The following is a 15,664-nucleotide window of genomic DNA, read 5'->3' as shown; positions in this document are numbered from 1 at the left end:
ATCCGGAGGTCGCGGGTTCAAATCCTGGCTCGTACCAATGAGTTTTTCGGAACTTATGTACGAAATATCATTTGATATTTACCACTAGCTTTTCGGTGAAGGAAAACATCGTGAGGAAACCTGCATACATCTGCGAAGAAATTCAAAGGTGTATGTGAAGTCCCCAATCCGCATTGGGCTAGCGTGGGGACTATAGCCCGAGCCCTCTCGCACATGAGAGGAGGCCTGTGCCCAGCAGTGGGACGTATATAGGCTGAATTATTATTATATTTATAAATAAACGATTGATTAACTTGATAGCGTATGATGTTGCAGTAATTCGAACATTTATTACATGAAAAAGAAAACACTAATACTTTTATACAGGGTATTTATTTACACGTTGCAAGAATTGTACGCGATCGAAAATCCTTTATAAGCAGAGGCGTCTACTTAAATGAATCAGAATTATTTTGAATACGAAGTTTTAATTACAAAATGGATGCTTTTGAAATCCATAATCAATGTCAAGTTTCAAGACGCGCATTTAATTAGATAAATATGAACACGTATTGGCGTTATTTCTTAACTAATGCCAAGATTTAAAATTTTAAGTTACATTTCAATCCAGCAATTTTCATATCACCCTCGAAGTCGCAAGATGATATAAACAAAGACGTAAAACTAGTAATACAATTATAATACATTCCAAACATGCGGCAATATTTTTAGCATGTCTATTTAAATATAATAATTTATGTCACAGCGAATACAATATAAATAACTACTTGGTGGGTGATTCCGTGTTGGGATCAGATCTGCTAGCGTGGGTGGCATTCTCGCGCGCGACTCCATACATCTTCCGCGACTTCAAATACTCGCGCGCGAGAACGCAACTTTTGCTAGCAGGTCAGGAATGACTAAAAATATTAAATTGAATTGGGAATTCAGAACCAAATTTTACATAATTAAAGTCATTTAATCAAAGGAAAAGTTATAAAGATGGTCAAGTTTGATCTTCTAATGGAAAAACTACAGAACCGCGATAAATTGAGCAATTCCTAAGAAAACCTCAAGAGCTCATAGTAGAGGAATATCGATCGTCAATATTTTTATTCGCGATTTCCATATCGATCCCTTGTCAAAAAATGTTCTAATTATCTTTATCAGGTTGTAATTCCTTATCATAACCCCAGAATCACCCAGTATATGTGTAAGCTAACAATAAAAACTCTGTTACGTGACTATGTTTTTGCAATGACTTATTACGACTAGATAATATAACTGGAAAACAGCCTTGTAGTTTAAATACTCTATACTGCAATGCAAACCGTATAATTAGTGGTTTCAAACTGAGAAGCATTCCACCGAAAATGACATTAAGGTCAATGCGGGGATGACCGTCCACCTACAACCTACAAGCTCAGAGTTCTTGTTCTATGATGATCTTCCCAACCAAACATTTTATATTTCGCCTTTGGCACATTGACCTTTATGCATTCATAATTTGATCGAAGATTGTACAACGATAGCATAAAATAACCTATTTTATTTGAGGAGCCACTAGGCGAGGGCCGATGTAAGTCGAGGATAAAATGGGTATATACTCTCCAGTCCACTCTGCTTTCCATTTCGATTGGGAGGAAAATAAACTGATATCTGATCTCTTACTGTGCATTCATTTAATATGTATATTATTCAAACTAGCAACAATAGCTTCTATTGAACAACAGCGGGTGGCGACTGCAAGCTCTATTGCTGATTCAGTAGGTAAACAAATAGATATTACTTTTGCGCACATCATGTCAATAAAGACGGACGTATGAAAATTGAATAGTAGGTCATAAAGTAACCTATTTTATACGAGTTTAAGCGAAGCCGATATAGGTCGAGGATAAAATGGGCATAATGGGCACTTATGCCCGAATTAACTTTATTTAATTTACTTACTTTATTTAAAAAGCTAGTTTTTTTTATTCTGAGAAAGAAAACAAGTTGATGTTTTGAAATTCTACAACGGATTCTTGATTTGCATTCCGCTTTATTGACCGAAGCGTTAGCGAAGGTCTCTCTTTTGAAAATGAAAAATATTTATTGCGTTAATAAATGTTACACAGTATAGTAAACGTTTTAACTCGGGCAATTTGCTTACGTATGTTCAGATGTTCTCCTCTACAGGTCGCAATTATCAACCGATTCTCGTGAAATTTTGTGACCAGATTCTATTATGAAATTGAATTTCTTGTCGGTTAAGTTTTAGTTTTTTTTTTCAAAATGCGGAATTTGGCGTAAAGGACGTAAGCACTAATACGGTCTATGGCGCTTAAGACCATTGCCAGTTCACTGTGATAATAACTCATCGAACTAAAAGTGTTTTTCACTTTTACATTCTCTAAGCTCATCGCGAGGTCTAGAGCTCACAGAGCTACTAGTTTGTTTTTTAACGGTAATATTATCTTCATTCAGGTGGAATGCCTCTACGGACAAGAAACTACCAGCATACAGCATACATCGTGGCGTGGCGTGGTACATAATAATATCACAATTGTGCGTAACATCGACTTATACGTAATACATGCTTTTCTAATACCAATTATCGAATGGAGAACGTCCGAACGGTCAGAACCTTATAATTTTTTAGAAAATTTTAATGTTAATTTCGATAACTTACAAAGTATAACTGTGCGTTAGCATTTTACATAAAAAAAATTTCTCATATTCGTTAGCGTGATAACGAACTTGGGAATTAAATTACTATTATCGCTATGTGATATAATCCTTTTAAATATGATGATAGCTGCAGATTTATTGATGCGCATTGCAATAAATTTAAAATATAATTATTTCATCATTTGGCTGTACATCAATTGAGCAAGTTTCTACGATAATAGATTCGTCAGAAAAAAATATTTCTTTCCTTTATTTGGCATAGTTTAGGCGTATTTACGTAGAACGTTATTAGTTAGATCATACTTCTAAAGTAAATAAATTTAGCTTTTATTTGTCCAATTCTTAGCTACGAAACATTTCATTAAATTATTTTTCTTTTTTTAATAATTATTAATACAATATCACAACCTAATATAATTGTATAAGAATATTTACGCAAATTAATTCCTTATTAACAAGCTCAAACATAACAATGATTTAACTTAAGTGCATAACAAGTAGCATAAACAACAAAGTATACAAAAACAAAATGGCGGGTGTCACAGGTACGCGAAAAGATAATATTTGGTGTTCTAAAACTACTTTGGCTTGATATTCTCTGGCTGCATGGTATAGCAATAGCAACGTCCATTGCGTGATTCCTACACATATTTCTGTCAAAGGAATTTGTACTTTTTATACTATATATTTCATTTACGAATAGGGAATATTATGCGAAACTCCGCGTAGGGGGCGCCACTATCACAGTCCATCACAATCTGAGGATCTACAGCGAAACAAGAAAATCAAAATTTCGTTATCTAACCTCTCTATCTCTCTTGCTAACGGACGATAAGAAGGCAGATAACTATATTTCGATTTTCGCGTTTCCCGGTAGGCCCTTTGTAAACAAACCGCCGTGATGCATCAATGTCATATTTTATTATCTGTGAAAATTTGTCAAAAAACAGTTCAAGTTACTCTATGGTTTACGATAGGTGCTAGTGCTGCATTCTGGTGGCAGAACATTGCAGTAATACCCCCTATTGATGTGCCGAAGGAAAATTTCCAAAATTGCGAAATTTTCTACACTGGAAAGTTACGGAAACTTCTTATAATTTTGTATGGGGATTGATAGTTTCCGAAACATAAAATGGAAATTTCTTATATTTCTGTGAAATTTTCAAGATATTTCCGAGAACTTTTCCTATTTTATGGAAACTTTCCGCAACTTGCACATCTGTAATACCCCCTATTGAGTTTAACAGTGATGATGATGGTTCCATATTTAACTTTTGGACTGTCGAAGACGTCAACTGACGCGCGCGGCTTCAGTTCGATATCAACTTTCGTGCATTCCGATAAGGTTCACGATCACACGCCATACACGATAAGGTACCACCAATCAATCGATGCTAGAATGGAATAGTCGCCGTCGATCGATCGATTGGTCTAGGTAGAAACTATCGATATTCCATTGTACCATTGATCGATTATAGATTGATTAGTGTGGTAACACACCCATTTTCGTGACGTTCAAAGGATTAAATAGCTTCGATGCACGGCGTCCCGCACTAGTAATATGAACTGTAAATACCGTATAAAAGGTTCAATTTCCTTTGGCTGTAATAAGTTGCTCCCTGTGAATCGTACATGGTGATATTGGGTTGACATACCTAATGTTATATTGTAATATAGAAAAACGCAATGGACAGCGCGTGAAGCGACTTAAAATCTACTTGATGGTATCTAAGAACTATGTCTGATGGGTTTTCTTAGCTTTCAATACAGTCCGGTCCGGAAGAAAGCATGACACTTGGTATTGATATTTCTTGAAGGGGTTGTAAAAAAGGGGTCTCGTCAAAAAATGCAATTCTGAGCACAAAAATGCGTCAAAGCAGATAAAAACATTACAACTTGTATTCAGATATATGTTTGTACCTATAAAAGTATGCCAAGTTTCATGCTTTCTTTCGAATGGGAATTTATTTTCAATTTCTCTCAGCTAAGGATTCGTACTAAAGAACTTACTTTACTGAAAATCTTACGATGCGTCTTTTATACGAGAAATTAAGGCCTCGGTCTCGTACGCCGTACGCCGCGCACAGCGTCATACGCGACGTCACCATAGCAGACGGTTATATTCTAATACAAAACATAATAAATACGTACAAATGCGTATCTTCTTGCCCGCTCTCTCAGCTGCCTCCCCTCCCCTCTTAGCCTTACTGCCACCCCTTCAGTATGGCCTCAGCTAAAACCTCGGTCACGAAACATACGCCGCTGTATTACCAAATGTATTCGCTCCGGCCTACTGGGTGTGGGACATAACAGTTGGTATACAGTTCATATTTTGACCACGTCGTGCGCCGGCGTCGCTGGTGTCCCCCCCCCCCCCCACCACCGGCACAGTCGCCAGTGCGGGAGCGCCCCGCGGCCGCCAGTCAGGCGTTACTTGGCGGGGATGCGGTCGCGGAGGTACGCCAGTATTGAGGCGGTGCCTTTCTCCAAGATGGCGTGGCGGGGCTGACGGAACACGTTGCCCATCAGCTCGAGAGACCTGGAAATATGCTAACGTTTTAAATATCGTGTACATACTGCCATATAAGTACCGTATAACTACAGAAATTGTGCGTATAATTAATCCAGTATTAATGATAACAAAAACCTATTTTAAAAAAAAAAACATTCATAAAATCAAGGAATTTGTGAAACTTGTAAATATGCGATAGCGGTTGTTGTCCTGCATGATATCCATGAATGTATAAGAACGGCAAAATATCGCATCGGAAACAAACTTATTTCTTTTCTTTTAAGAATATTGAATAATTTTTCTGCGTTGGTTAAGCTGCTATTCGTTGTACAATTTGTTAAGGCGCATCCTCACCACAGTTAACTTTTGTTACTGTGTTGCACAATGTTGCTCAATAAATGTTAACAGCGGTGTAGATGCACCTTTGTAGTGTGCCAATCAAAAACCAAAGAAAAAAAATACCTGAGGTGTGTGAAGTTGCCGAGCTCGGGCGGCACGCTGGCGATGCTGTTGTTGGCGAGGTCCAGCACGGCGAGGCGAGGCAGCTTCGCCAGCGCGTCCGACGAGACGTTGATCTCGCTGATCTTGTTCTCGGCCGCTAGTAGGATCTCGAGGTTCTCCAGCGAGTACACGCAATGTGGGATGTGGGTGAACCTATAAACAATAAGCGGGTTTTGCATCTCAAATAAGTAGATAAGGATTTGAATTTGAAAAGAAATTGAACCTTATTGTTTCACGAAGAGTATTACGAACTACGTTCAAAATAGTACATTACGATACAAGTGCGAAAAATAGGAAATTCGAAACGAGTGGCGATAAATTAAAACACGACCGAAGGGAGTGTTTTAAATCGACACGAGTTGCGAATTACCTATTCGCACATGTATCGTACAACGTTTTACAGTACATATGGCCCTTTAAATGTTCGACACAGTAACATAATATGCTACTTCTCGCACTAGTGCTATAAAGTAGCCCCATATGTACTGTAAAAGAGGTATGGACATTGTGAATGTCATCTCGCTTTGTGTGGTATGGCACAGCCAGTGGATGTCATTCCAGATCTAGAGCAGATCCAGACTGGGGAAGTACCTCCACCTTACAGAAAACCGCAGCCAAATAACACTAGGCGGGCGGCGCGGCGGGCTTAGTGTCGGCAACGCGCATGTAGCTCCTCTGGAGTTGCAGGCGTATATAGGCTACGGAGACTGCTTACCATCAGGCGGGCCGTATGCTTGATTGCCACCGACATAGTATAAAAAAAAATCTTCAATTTAGAGTAGTAATACCATCTAATTAACACCGGTTATACCGGTCTGGCCTAGTGGGTAGTGACCCTGCCTACGAAGCCGATGGTCCCGGGTTCAAATCCTGGTAAGGGCATTTATTCGTGTGATGAGCATGGATATTTGTTCCTGAGTCATGGGTGTTTTCTATGTATTTAAGTATTTATAAATATTTATATATTATATATATCGTTGTCTAAGTACCCTCAACACAAGCCTTATTGAGCTTACTGTGGGACTTAGTCAATTTGTGTAATAATGTCCTATAATATTAATTTATTTGATTAAACAAGTTAGGAACTGGTGGTGATTAAATGGTGAGCTCTATCAAATCATGATTGGTACTTTGAAGTATCTCGGCGGTTGTTGCGACTGCAACTTAATATTATATAAAAAACAATGCAGTAGCTAAACGCAGCCGTCGGGCTCGGCTATTATTCGGAGGCACTAACAAACTAAAAACAGCGTTTGCGTTTGCTAATGCGTTTAGCTACTGCATTGTTTTTTATATAATATTAAGTTGCAGTCGCAACAGCGGTAAACTTAGACAAGTTGGTTGAAGGCAACAGGTGACTGCGCCAGTTAGCCTTACTTGTTGTTGGATATGACGAGCTCCCTCAAATCCTTCAGAGCCTCCAGCCCAGGCGGCAGCTCGCTCAGGCTGTTCTTGCTGACGTCCAGCAGTTGCAGGTGCTTGCATTGCCCCACCTCCGCGGGCAATTCGGAAAGGTGGTTCGAAGATAAGACAAGTTGCGATAACGTCTCTCGCACGATGCATATGCTAAAAATTAAATCATAAAAATAAATGAGAATCACATTCTCTTCAATAATTTTCGTCGCGTATTTGTGAAGTTTTTCACCATTCACAGGTTAATTGAACTAATTAGGGGCTTGATCAGTGTACCCATATGTCTGCTATGAGGGAGAGAACCTGAGCACACCTTTCTCTGTCCCTTTCAGCAGAAAGTATCCGACATAGCCGTAGATGTAAGTAGCCCATTGACACGACGATCATTCCGTCTATTATATTTCATAACGCTCGCTTTTTAATTACATTGTACTTTACAAAATATACATTGATTAAGATGCGTAAAATCTAAGACAAAAAAAAGAGAGTAGAAGCCCTCACTGGAGGATTCGCTCGTCACGTTATTAAGCATTCAACTAATCTGCTTATAGTTTGACTGATCGCAGATATAACTAGAGAAAAAAAAATTTCGTGCTTCGAATTTGACTGGTAAACGAGATGGCGTTGTACAGCTCCATTTTTGCGGTAATACTGATTGTCAAAAGTTGACATTTGATAATTCAGTGACCGCAAAACATTACGTTTTTTTTTCTTTACCTCTGTTACAATCAATTCTTTTTAACTTTACTTACCCTATAGGCACTTGTGTCAAATTGTTCTTGGATATGTCGACGATGTGCACTTGCGCTTCGGCCGCGTTGCTGAACACCTCGTCAGGAACCGTCCTCAATTCTCGGCCGGGTAACATTAGGGCTTGGTTCTTTTTTAGCGTGAACCTTTAAGAAAAAAAAAAATAGATTATTATAAATTAATACAATTATCTTTTTTCACATTACGTATTCGGAAAAAGGCTTTTTCTTCCCTGCTACGAGGGATCAAATGGCAATTTTCTGTTCTAGAACACATTTTTTTTCATACAATTTTTTTGCGTATGTAATATTTTGAAACATAACATTTTCCTCATAGGCAGCAGTGATATGATAAAGCATTTAAATTATGTTCACCTTGGACGTTTACACTTGAATCCCTCACTACACTCGTGATTCTATTTTAGAATCCTTCGCTTTGTTCAGGATTGTGCCACTATCTACTATTTCAGTACACTTTCTGCTGAGAACGACAGAAAAAGGTGTGTTCAATGTAGAAATACACATGCACAGCGACATCTAGCGTGATATTTGGTGAACTAGTAAGTAGACTTATATTATGGACCCGGGTACGTCCTTAAACTACGTCCAAAAGAGAGGTATGGGCATTGTGAATGTCATCTCGCTTTGTGTGGTAGGGCACAGCCAGTGGATGTCATTCCAGATCTAGAGCAGAGCCCAACTGGGGAAGTACCTCCACCTTACAGAAAACAGCAGCCAAATAACAGTAGACCCTACTCATAGTGTTGTGTTCCTGCCGGTGAGTAAGGTTGCCAGAGCTCAATGAGGGGGGGGGGGCGGGTTTAGGGTCGGCAACGCGCATGTAGCTCCTCTGGAGTTGCAGGCGTACATAGGCTACGGAGGCTGCTTACCATCAGGCAGGCCGTATGCTTGCTTGCCACCGACGTAGTATAAAAAAAAAAAAAAAACTTACTTGTCCGGCCACTGGTCTTCATTGACCCTGGTTTCGGCTTGGATCTCCTCGTGCATGCGGTCGCGGAGGAACTTCATCATGCGGTCGGTGCCGCCGCGGATCACGTCTTGCCGCACGAAGGACAGCCTGTTGCCGTCCATGCTGATGCTTTGCAGTTGGGTTAGGAGGCCGAGGTTTTTGGGTAGCCTAAAAAATTTAACACATGTTAACTTAAAAATAATACCAGAATAGCATTTCTTAAAATTTAAGGCACATAAAGAAGAGACGCTTTCCAGATAGATTTTTGTACATTGACCCGTTTGTTGCTATCTCTATTGCATGCGCATAACTACATTGCTGTGTTTGACGACCGGTTTGGCCTAGTGGGTAGTGACCCTGCCTATGAAGCTGATGGTCCCGGGTTCAAATCCTGGTAAGAGCATTTATTTGTGTGATGAGCACGAATATTTGTTCCTGAGTCATGGGTGTTTTCTATGTATTTAAGTATTTATATATTATATATGACGACCGGTTTGGCCTAGTGGGTAGTAACCCTGCCTACGAAGCTGATGGTCCCGGGTTCAAATCCTGGTAAGGGCATTTATTTGTGTGATGAGCACGAATATTAGTTCCTGAGTCATGGGTGTTTTCTATGTATTTAAGTACCCACAACACAAGCCTTATTGAGCTTACTGTGGGACTTAGTCAATTTGTGTAATAATGCCCTATTAATATTTATTTATTTAAACTCGCACAATGACATTGATAACCGGCATCATGGGCGGGGCAGCAATATTATTATAGAGAGTACCTATGTATACAGATACATAAACGAATACGCAAGAGACCGTCTAAGCAAACTCTGCACAAACGCTTAAAGTACCAAGGTGAGGGGTGCCACTATAAAAAATAAACTTTCGTAGAAATTTAATATTTATGATGGCATTTTAACACTCGTCATTGTAGTATGTGATGGGTTAGCTTGTTCCGATCCTGGGTAGGACTTGTGCTAATCCGATAATACTAAAACATACAATCTAGACCTCTCCCAGGCTAGAGTAAATAGGCTTATTGAGCTAATGAATGAGAAGTGTTTTTGGAGTCATCAATTGCGAGAGGTGAGACTAGGGTCAATTACTGGTCAGAGAGCCAAAATGCAACTAGTGTAAACTCTATATGGCGACACTCAAGGGACCAAACGTTTTTTGACGCTTTAGACTTTTCGTTATACAAGGTGCCCGTGAGCATTGCGAGAGATTTTAACGGTGCATTCCTGATGGCAACAGAAGCAAAAAATGCCTTTTTGTGAAATTCGACAAAAAAAACTGTTCTTTTTTTCCCTTTTTTTTTAAATTACATAAAACGTAATTTTTATTGATAAACACATAACCTAAAAGTAACTAATTTTTTTATTATTTGGGGATAGCCTCTAGAATACATTTTTTTAATTTTTCGATGTCAATCAATAGGTATGTCCAGACTAGACCTCAAAGTGGCAATACCGCAGTCAAAAATGTGTTTTGTACCGACTTATGGCGAAAGAATGATTTCGAAAAACATTAAATTATCTCTGAAACTAGGCCTAATCCAGAAAATTTTATAAGACATTTTAGTTTCTAAATATTACCAGGAATGCTTAGTTACAATGTATCGCAATGCTCACGGGCACCTTGCCCGGGCACTGAGCGTAAGCGATGGATGTGCATGCTCAGGGCCGCGGATATCATGTTTTTTTTTTTGTATCTGTTGTAAGTTATAACAAACTTTCTGAACCTACGGCACCTGAAAGGAAAAATGCAAGCCTCTCGCATCCCATACAGTGCATCGAGATATAAATACTTACTTGTTCAGACTGTTATTGCTAAGATCCAGTCGTTTTAGCTTCTGTAGCAAAGAGACATTCTCCGGTAACACCTCCAGTTGGTTGTCTCTGATGTTCAGCACGTTCAGGTGCTGCATTTGATCGCAAAATTCTTCCGTTATTTCCTAAAACATTAGAATAAATAAAGTAATAGTCTTCACGTTTACATATCTAGAAAATCCTATTGATTTAGATTTATTTATTTCATAATATGAAATTACAATATAAATTAAATTAAATTAAATAAACATTTATTTCAAAATTAAATTTTCATATTATATTAGTAACTTATTACCTAATATAGCTGTTGGTTCTCCGAACAATAAATAATAATAATAATAAATAATAATATACTAAACCTATATTAATAACTATTTTATTTTATAATGTAGTACACTAGATGAGTGTAGTACATTCATTATAGATTAGTTTAATATAATTTATATTAAACTAATCTATATGAATTTATGCTATGATCGTCAATACGATTATAAAATGTCTAGAAATATAGATACATACAAGTCATCATCAAAAATCAATACTTAATAAATTCTTCACAACGTCAAATACATAATGAGATAATAACAAATGAAAAAAAAAAGTACATATAAGAGATTCCCTTGATTACAAATTACCATGTCCACATATTTCTTTTAAATCGCGTTTGAATCAATACAGATCACTGAATACATTGATTAAGATGAGTACAATCTAAGACAATTTCGTGCTTCGAATTTGACTGGTGAACGAGATGCCGCTGTACATTTGCGGCAACTCTGATTGTCAAGTTGACGTTTGACAATTCAGTGACGGAAAAACATATGGCGCAGTACAGCGCCATCTGTTTTGGAAGTCAAACTAAGGGGCACGTTTTTAATCCTTTAGCTCTCTATTACAAACAATTATCTTTGATCTAGCATCAACCTAGGGTAACTAGTAACCTAGGGACTCCCTCGCAGACATTTTGTAAGTGGACTCGATTATTATTAGCTTACTTTCTTTCAGACAAATAAACGCATAATTTTGACAATTACAAAAGGCGAAAGTATGATCTTCCGATGTGATATATTTTTTTTAATTTACGCATATTTTTTCTGAAAGATCCATTTGCTATAATATAGTTTAAAGGGTGCAATCAAATTGGTGTCATGGAAATTACCTTAATGTAGTTATTAGCCAAATAGATCTCTTTTAAAGCTGTACACCCGTAGAAGTCAGGCAACTCCTGAATATCGTTGTGGTTCGCGTCTAGTATTTCCATTCTTCTCAGCTCTCCAAGTGCTGGCAGCGAGCGTAGATTGTTATTGCTTATATTCATCTTCTTTAGGTCTAAAATTAAATAAAACTTTAGTACATATAGGTCACCAATAAATGTCTCCTCTTCACGAAAGCTCAAGAAATAGGTTTATTTGTGGTATCAGAGGGCCTGCCGCAAACACCGAAGTTCGCAAATTGCGGGCATCTTTCTCTTTTAACTCCAACAAAGGCGTAATTAGAGTGACAGAAAGATGCCCGCAATTTGTGAACATCAATGTTCGCGGTAAGCCCTCAGCTTCTGCCCGCCACGGTCGCGACTTCGTTAGCGTACAATGACGATTTCTGTGATGAAAACTATTCAATGTCTTTCCCCGGGACTCCATAGAAATTTTCGTCTATATCAGTTCACCAGTTTAAGCGTGAAGAGGTAACAGACAAACAAACTGAACCTTGGCATTCATAATAAGTTATTACAGTACATATGGTGATATTTTTCCGCACTAGTGCGCAAATTAGCACATTATGTAACTATGTCGAAAATTTAGAGGGTCATATGTACTGTAAAACGTTGTACGATACATGTGCGAATAGGTAATTCGCAACTCGTGTCGATCTAAAACACTCCCTTCGGTCGTGTTTTAATTTATCGCCACTCGTTGCTAATTTCCTACTTTTCGCACTTGTATCGTAATATACTATTATAAGTAGTAGTAGTAGTAGTAATAATAAACTCTTTATTATTGTACAAAAATACATATTAGACGAAACATACAATTAGCAAGAAGGATCTCTTCCAGTTAACCTTTGAGTAGATGAGAGGAGAGTAAAAAGAGGGTGACAAATACATAATTTATAGGATACTCGTAAACATGTATTACACAAAAAGGAATGGAATAAGGTGGGTATGGGAATATCCCAACGTGATTGTGGCTTATATCAAAATCACTCAAGTGCTCCATAAACCATAACCTATATCCGCGTCCATCTAACTAAATAAGTGGCGACGCGTGTCTAAAGACCGTGGGATTTACCTAAAGTATTCAACAAAATCACTCGACCGTGCAATGCGCGTGTTATGTAAACTCCATATGAATTACAAATAGAAACAGCACAATAACAACAAATGAATAGGTAATTTTGTTTAAGTACTTTATTTTTGCTATTTGTACGTAAATTAGTTATTAATAGCAAAATTTTCGTGAGACTTAGGTATATTAAAGACCAGCGTCTGCCGGCGATTTTCTTTGCGTGGAATTAGTATTTTCATATTGAACTTTCACAGTAAATTCAACCACACCCTTTTCACAGCAAAATTCATCAAAATTGATTCAACGGTGACAGACAGATAGAGCTACTCGCATTTATAGATGTATTATTAGTAAGGATTTTCGATATTAAAAAACGTGACTCATTTTAATATATTCAATTATGTTTACCTCTTAAATTGACGATGTCAGGTGGCAGCTCCTGCAGCTGGTTGTGTGACAGATTGAGCTCCACTAAGCGCACTAGGTAGCCCATACCCGGGGGTAAGGTGGCGAGTTTGTTGTGGGAAAGATCCTACAATCACAATACATATTTATAATTAAATATTTATCATATCAACAGTTAGTCAAAAAATAAAAAATATAAGGCGGTTATCGCGCCGTCACCGCGATCAGATTCGGCACCAGTATTTTAACCAGTCCATACGTCCATACATTCCAAATATGCTTTTTTGGTTATTTGTTATAGTTGAGGAAGAAATAGCAGAGAGGCTACTCATAAAACAACAGTGTAGATGGGACACTTTCAACGTCATTCTAAATTTCTATTTGGAAAACAAGACTGATTTTAACTCCATTCCCCATATATGCACTTAAAAATTATGCTGTATTAGTGTGTATAACTTATAACTTTATGTTGATTTAAATGGAAAATGTTTTACATCAATTATCTATTACATACCAGAAAAGTCAACATAACCAGATCCCCAAAGTCTGGTTGTATCTTCTCAAGCCGGTTGTGAGCGAGGCTGAGCCAACGGAGCTCACCAAGCCTGAAGAAGGATGTCGGCAGAGCCACCAGCTTGTTATGGTTCAGGCTGAGGTTTGACAGGTTTTTCAGCTCGCCTATTTCATTGGGCAGGCAGGTTAATGCATTGTCATGAAGCTGAAAATTAAAAAGTTGTTAAATCCTCTCCGTCTATCTACCCCGGCCGATATTATGCTAATTGTTTGTTGCCCTTGTCTCCCGCTCCCCACCCCTGATTTGTTACAACGGATTTTTTGCACTCTAGCAAATTTATTTGCAGTCAACAAGAAGCTTCAAGCTTCAGCTTTTCGTCTGGGGTTAAAATGGTTGGTTTTTGTTAGTTTGGCCAAATGTACAAGTACATAGCCAACCTAACAATTTTTTTTACATATTTAGAATTTTAAAATGTACCAAACAAATTTATTTAATTTCTTATAAATAAAAAATATAACTTGCTTAACCCCTTACCGCATGCAAAGTCATACATGGCGGATATGATATTCAACTCTACTGACAACTATTAAAGTTCAAATTCTTAAAGGGTTAAACTACCTTTAACATTCTTAATTACTTCACTGATCAAAGCAGATAATTATTAACATTCATAAAAAATATATTAAGGGGACTCAAAGGCAATCAAAACAGTCCCCTATCTATAGAAATTCTATACTAAATGAAATATTTGAATTACTATGTTGAGTATATAGTGACTTCAATCCCACCTTTAAAGTGACAAGATCCTGCAAGAGTTTGACTTCGGGGGGAATGGCAGCAATGGCATTGGAACTGAGGTCCAGGAACTTCAGAGGCTCACTGTTCCACCAGTTGTGCCGGTCCTCTCGGGCAAAATCCACTTCTTTCACATCCTCTAGCACCAGCTCCTCTATTTTCCACACATTTTCTGGGACTAAAATAAATCATAAATAATAAACAAAAATGAAACCAGAAAAATTGTGGCAGTTCATTTTACGATATTAAAAGAAAATTTACTTTATGCATGTGAAAATTAACTCTCTATAATAAATTTAAAATAAGAAGGGAATTAAAATTTGCCTATTTCCTGAATAGCAAGAGTAATACTTTAAGGAAAATTGAAAAAAATAAACAACTACACGAATTTTGAAAAAAATTAAAAATATTTTCATCAAGTCATCATTTCTTCTCTGGACACTTGAAATGTTTACTTTTGTATTCCTCTGTTCTTATAGCATACAAACTACACTTAACATTAATTATTATTCAATTAGTAAGTCAAATTCCTACGTTAGTCTCCACTCCACCCAACCTGTACTTCCTATCTCCGTAAGTATTTACTATAATGCGCAGTAGGAAGTAATTAACCAGCAAGTACCTATCAGTCAGGAAGTCACTCACCAGTCCCCAGGCCGCGCCCGCTTAGGTTGAGCTGCCCCGTACGCTTAGCTGACTGAATCAGACCATTCGTCAACACGCTTTCGTCTGCCTTTTTATCTTGAAGGTGGAAAACAGATTTATCACACACTTTTATACGCGATTTTATATGAGGTCTACGAGACATGTTTAAAAACAAACGACAATTCTAGCGTACAACTGAAGTAAACAAACTACTTATTAGAAGGAATGTTCACGTAATAGAATACGGCTATAACTACTTGCAAATGAGCTACGAATTTATTAAAATAAACATTGTCCCTGAACAGTGAACGACCTGCCTAAACGACGAAGTTGTCGAAGTTCACTACTACTGTACGTCGTACGTCAATGTCAAACCTCGAATCAAAACAAGCAGGAGACGTTTT

General features: G+C 37.7%; 1 protein-coding gene across 1 annotated transcript; it reads right to left on the bottom strand.

Annotated features, from left to right (window-relative positions):
* Positions 1-5,056: 5,056 nt before the first annotated feature.
* On the bottom strand, positions 5,057-15,622 carry LOC133515457 (leucine-rich repeat-containing protein 40-like). The gene is made up of 11 exons (XM_061848009.1): positions 15,261-15,622; positions 14,609-14,793; positions 13,821-14,024; positions 13,310-13,433; positions 11,776-11,945; positions 10,599-10,741; positions 8,777-8,962; positions 7,828-7,971; positions 7,040-7,228; positions 5,624-5,815; positions 5,057-5,188 (listed from the first exon to the last, which is right to left on the bottom strand). The coding sequence occupies exons 1-11, from the start codon at positions 15,421-15,423 to the stop codon at positions 5,080-5,082; spliced, it is 1,809 nt and encodes a 602-aa protein (XP_061703993.1). The 5' UTR covers positions 15,424-15,622; the 3' UTR covers positions 5,057-5,079.
* Between the last annotated feature and the right edge of the window lie 42 nt (positions 15,623-15,664).

This window comes from Cydia pomonella, chromosome 2, assembly GCF_033807575.1.
Source record: "Cydia pomonella isolate Wapato2018A chromosome 2, ilCydPomo1, whole genome shotgun sequence".
Taxonomy (NCBI): Eukaryota; Metazoa; Arthropoda; class Insecta; order Lepidoptera; family Tortricidae; genus Cydia; species Cydia pomonella.
Note: the sequence above shows the minus strand (reverse complement) of the source record. Positions and strands in the feature narration are given on the sequence as shown.

Bases quoted from the DNA above. Each gene is read 5' to 3' on its own strand.
- LOC133515457 (XM_061848009.1), bottom strand. From the start codon at position 15,423: ATGTCTCGTAGACCTCATATAAAATCGCGTATAAAAGTGTGTGATAAA. The intron at 14,025-14,608 runs GTGGGATTGAAG...TTTAATTTTCAG, and splicing joins AGGATCTTGTCACTTTAAAG to CTTCATGACAATGCATTAAC. The intron at 10,742-11,775 runs GTAATTTCCATG...CTAATGTTTTAG, and splicing joins TGGCTAATAACTACATTAAG to GAAATAACGGAAGAATTTTG.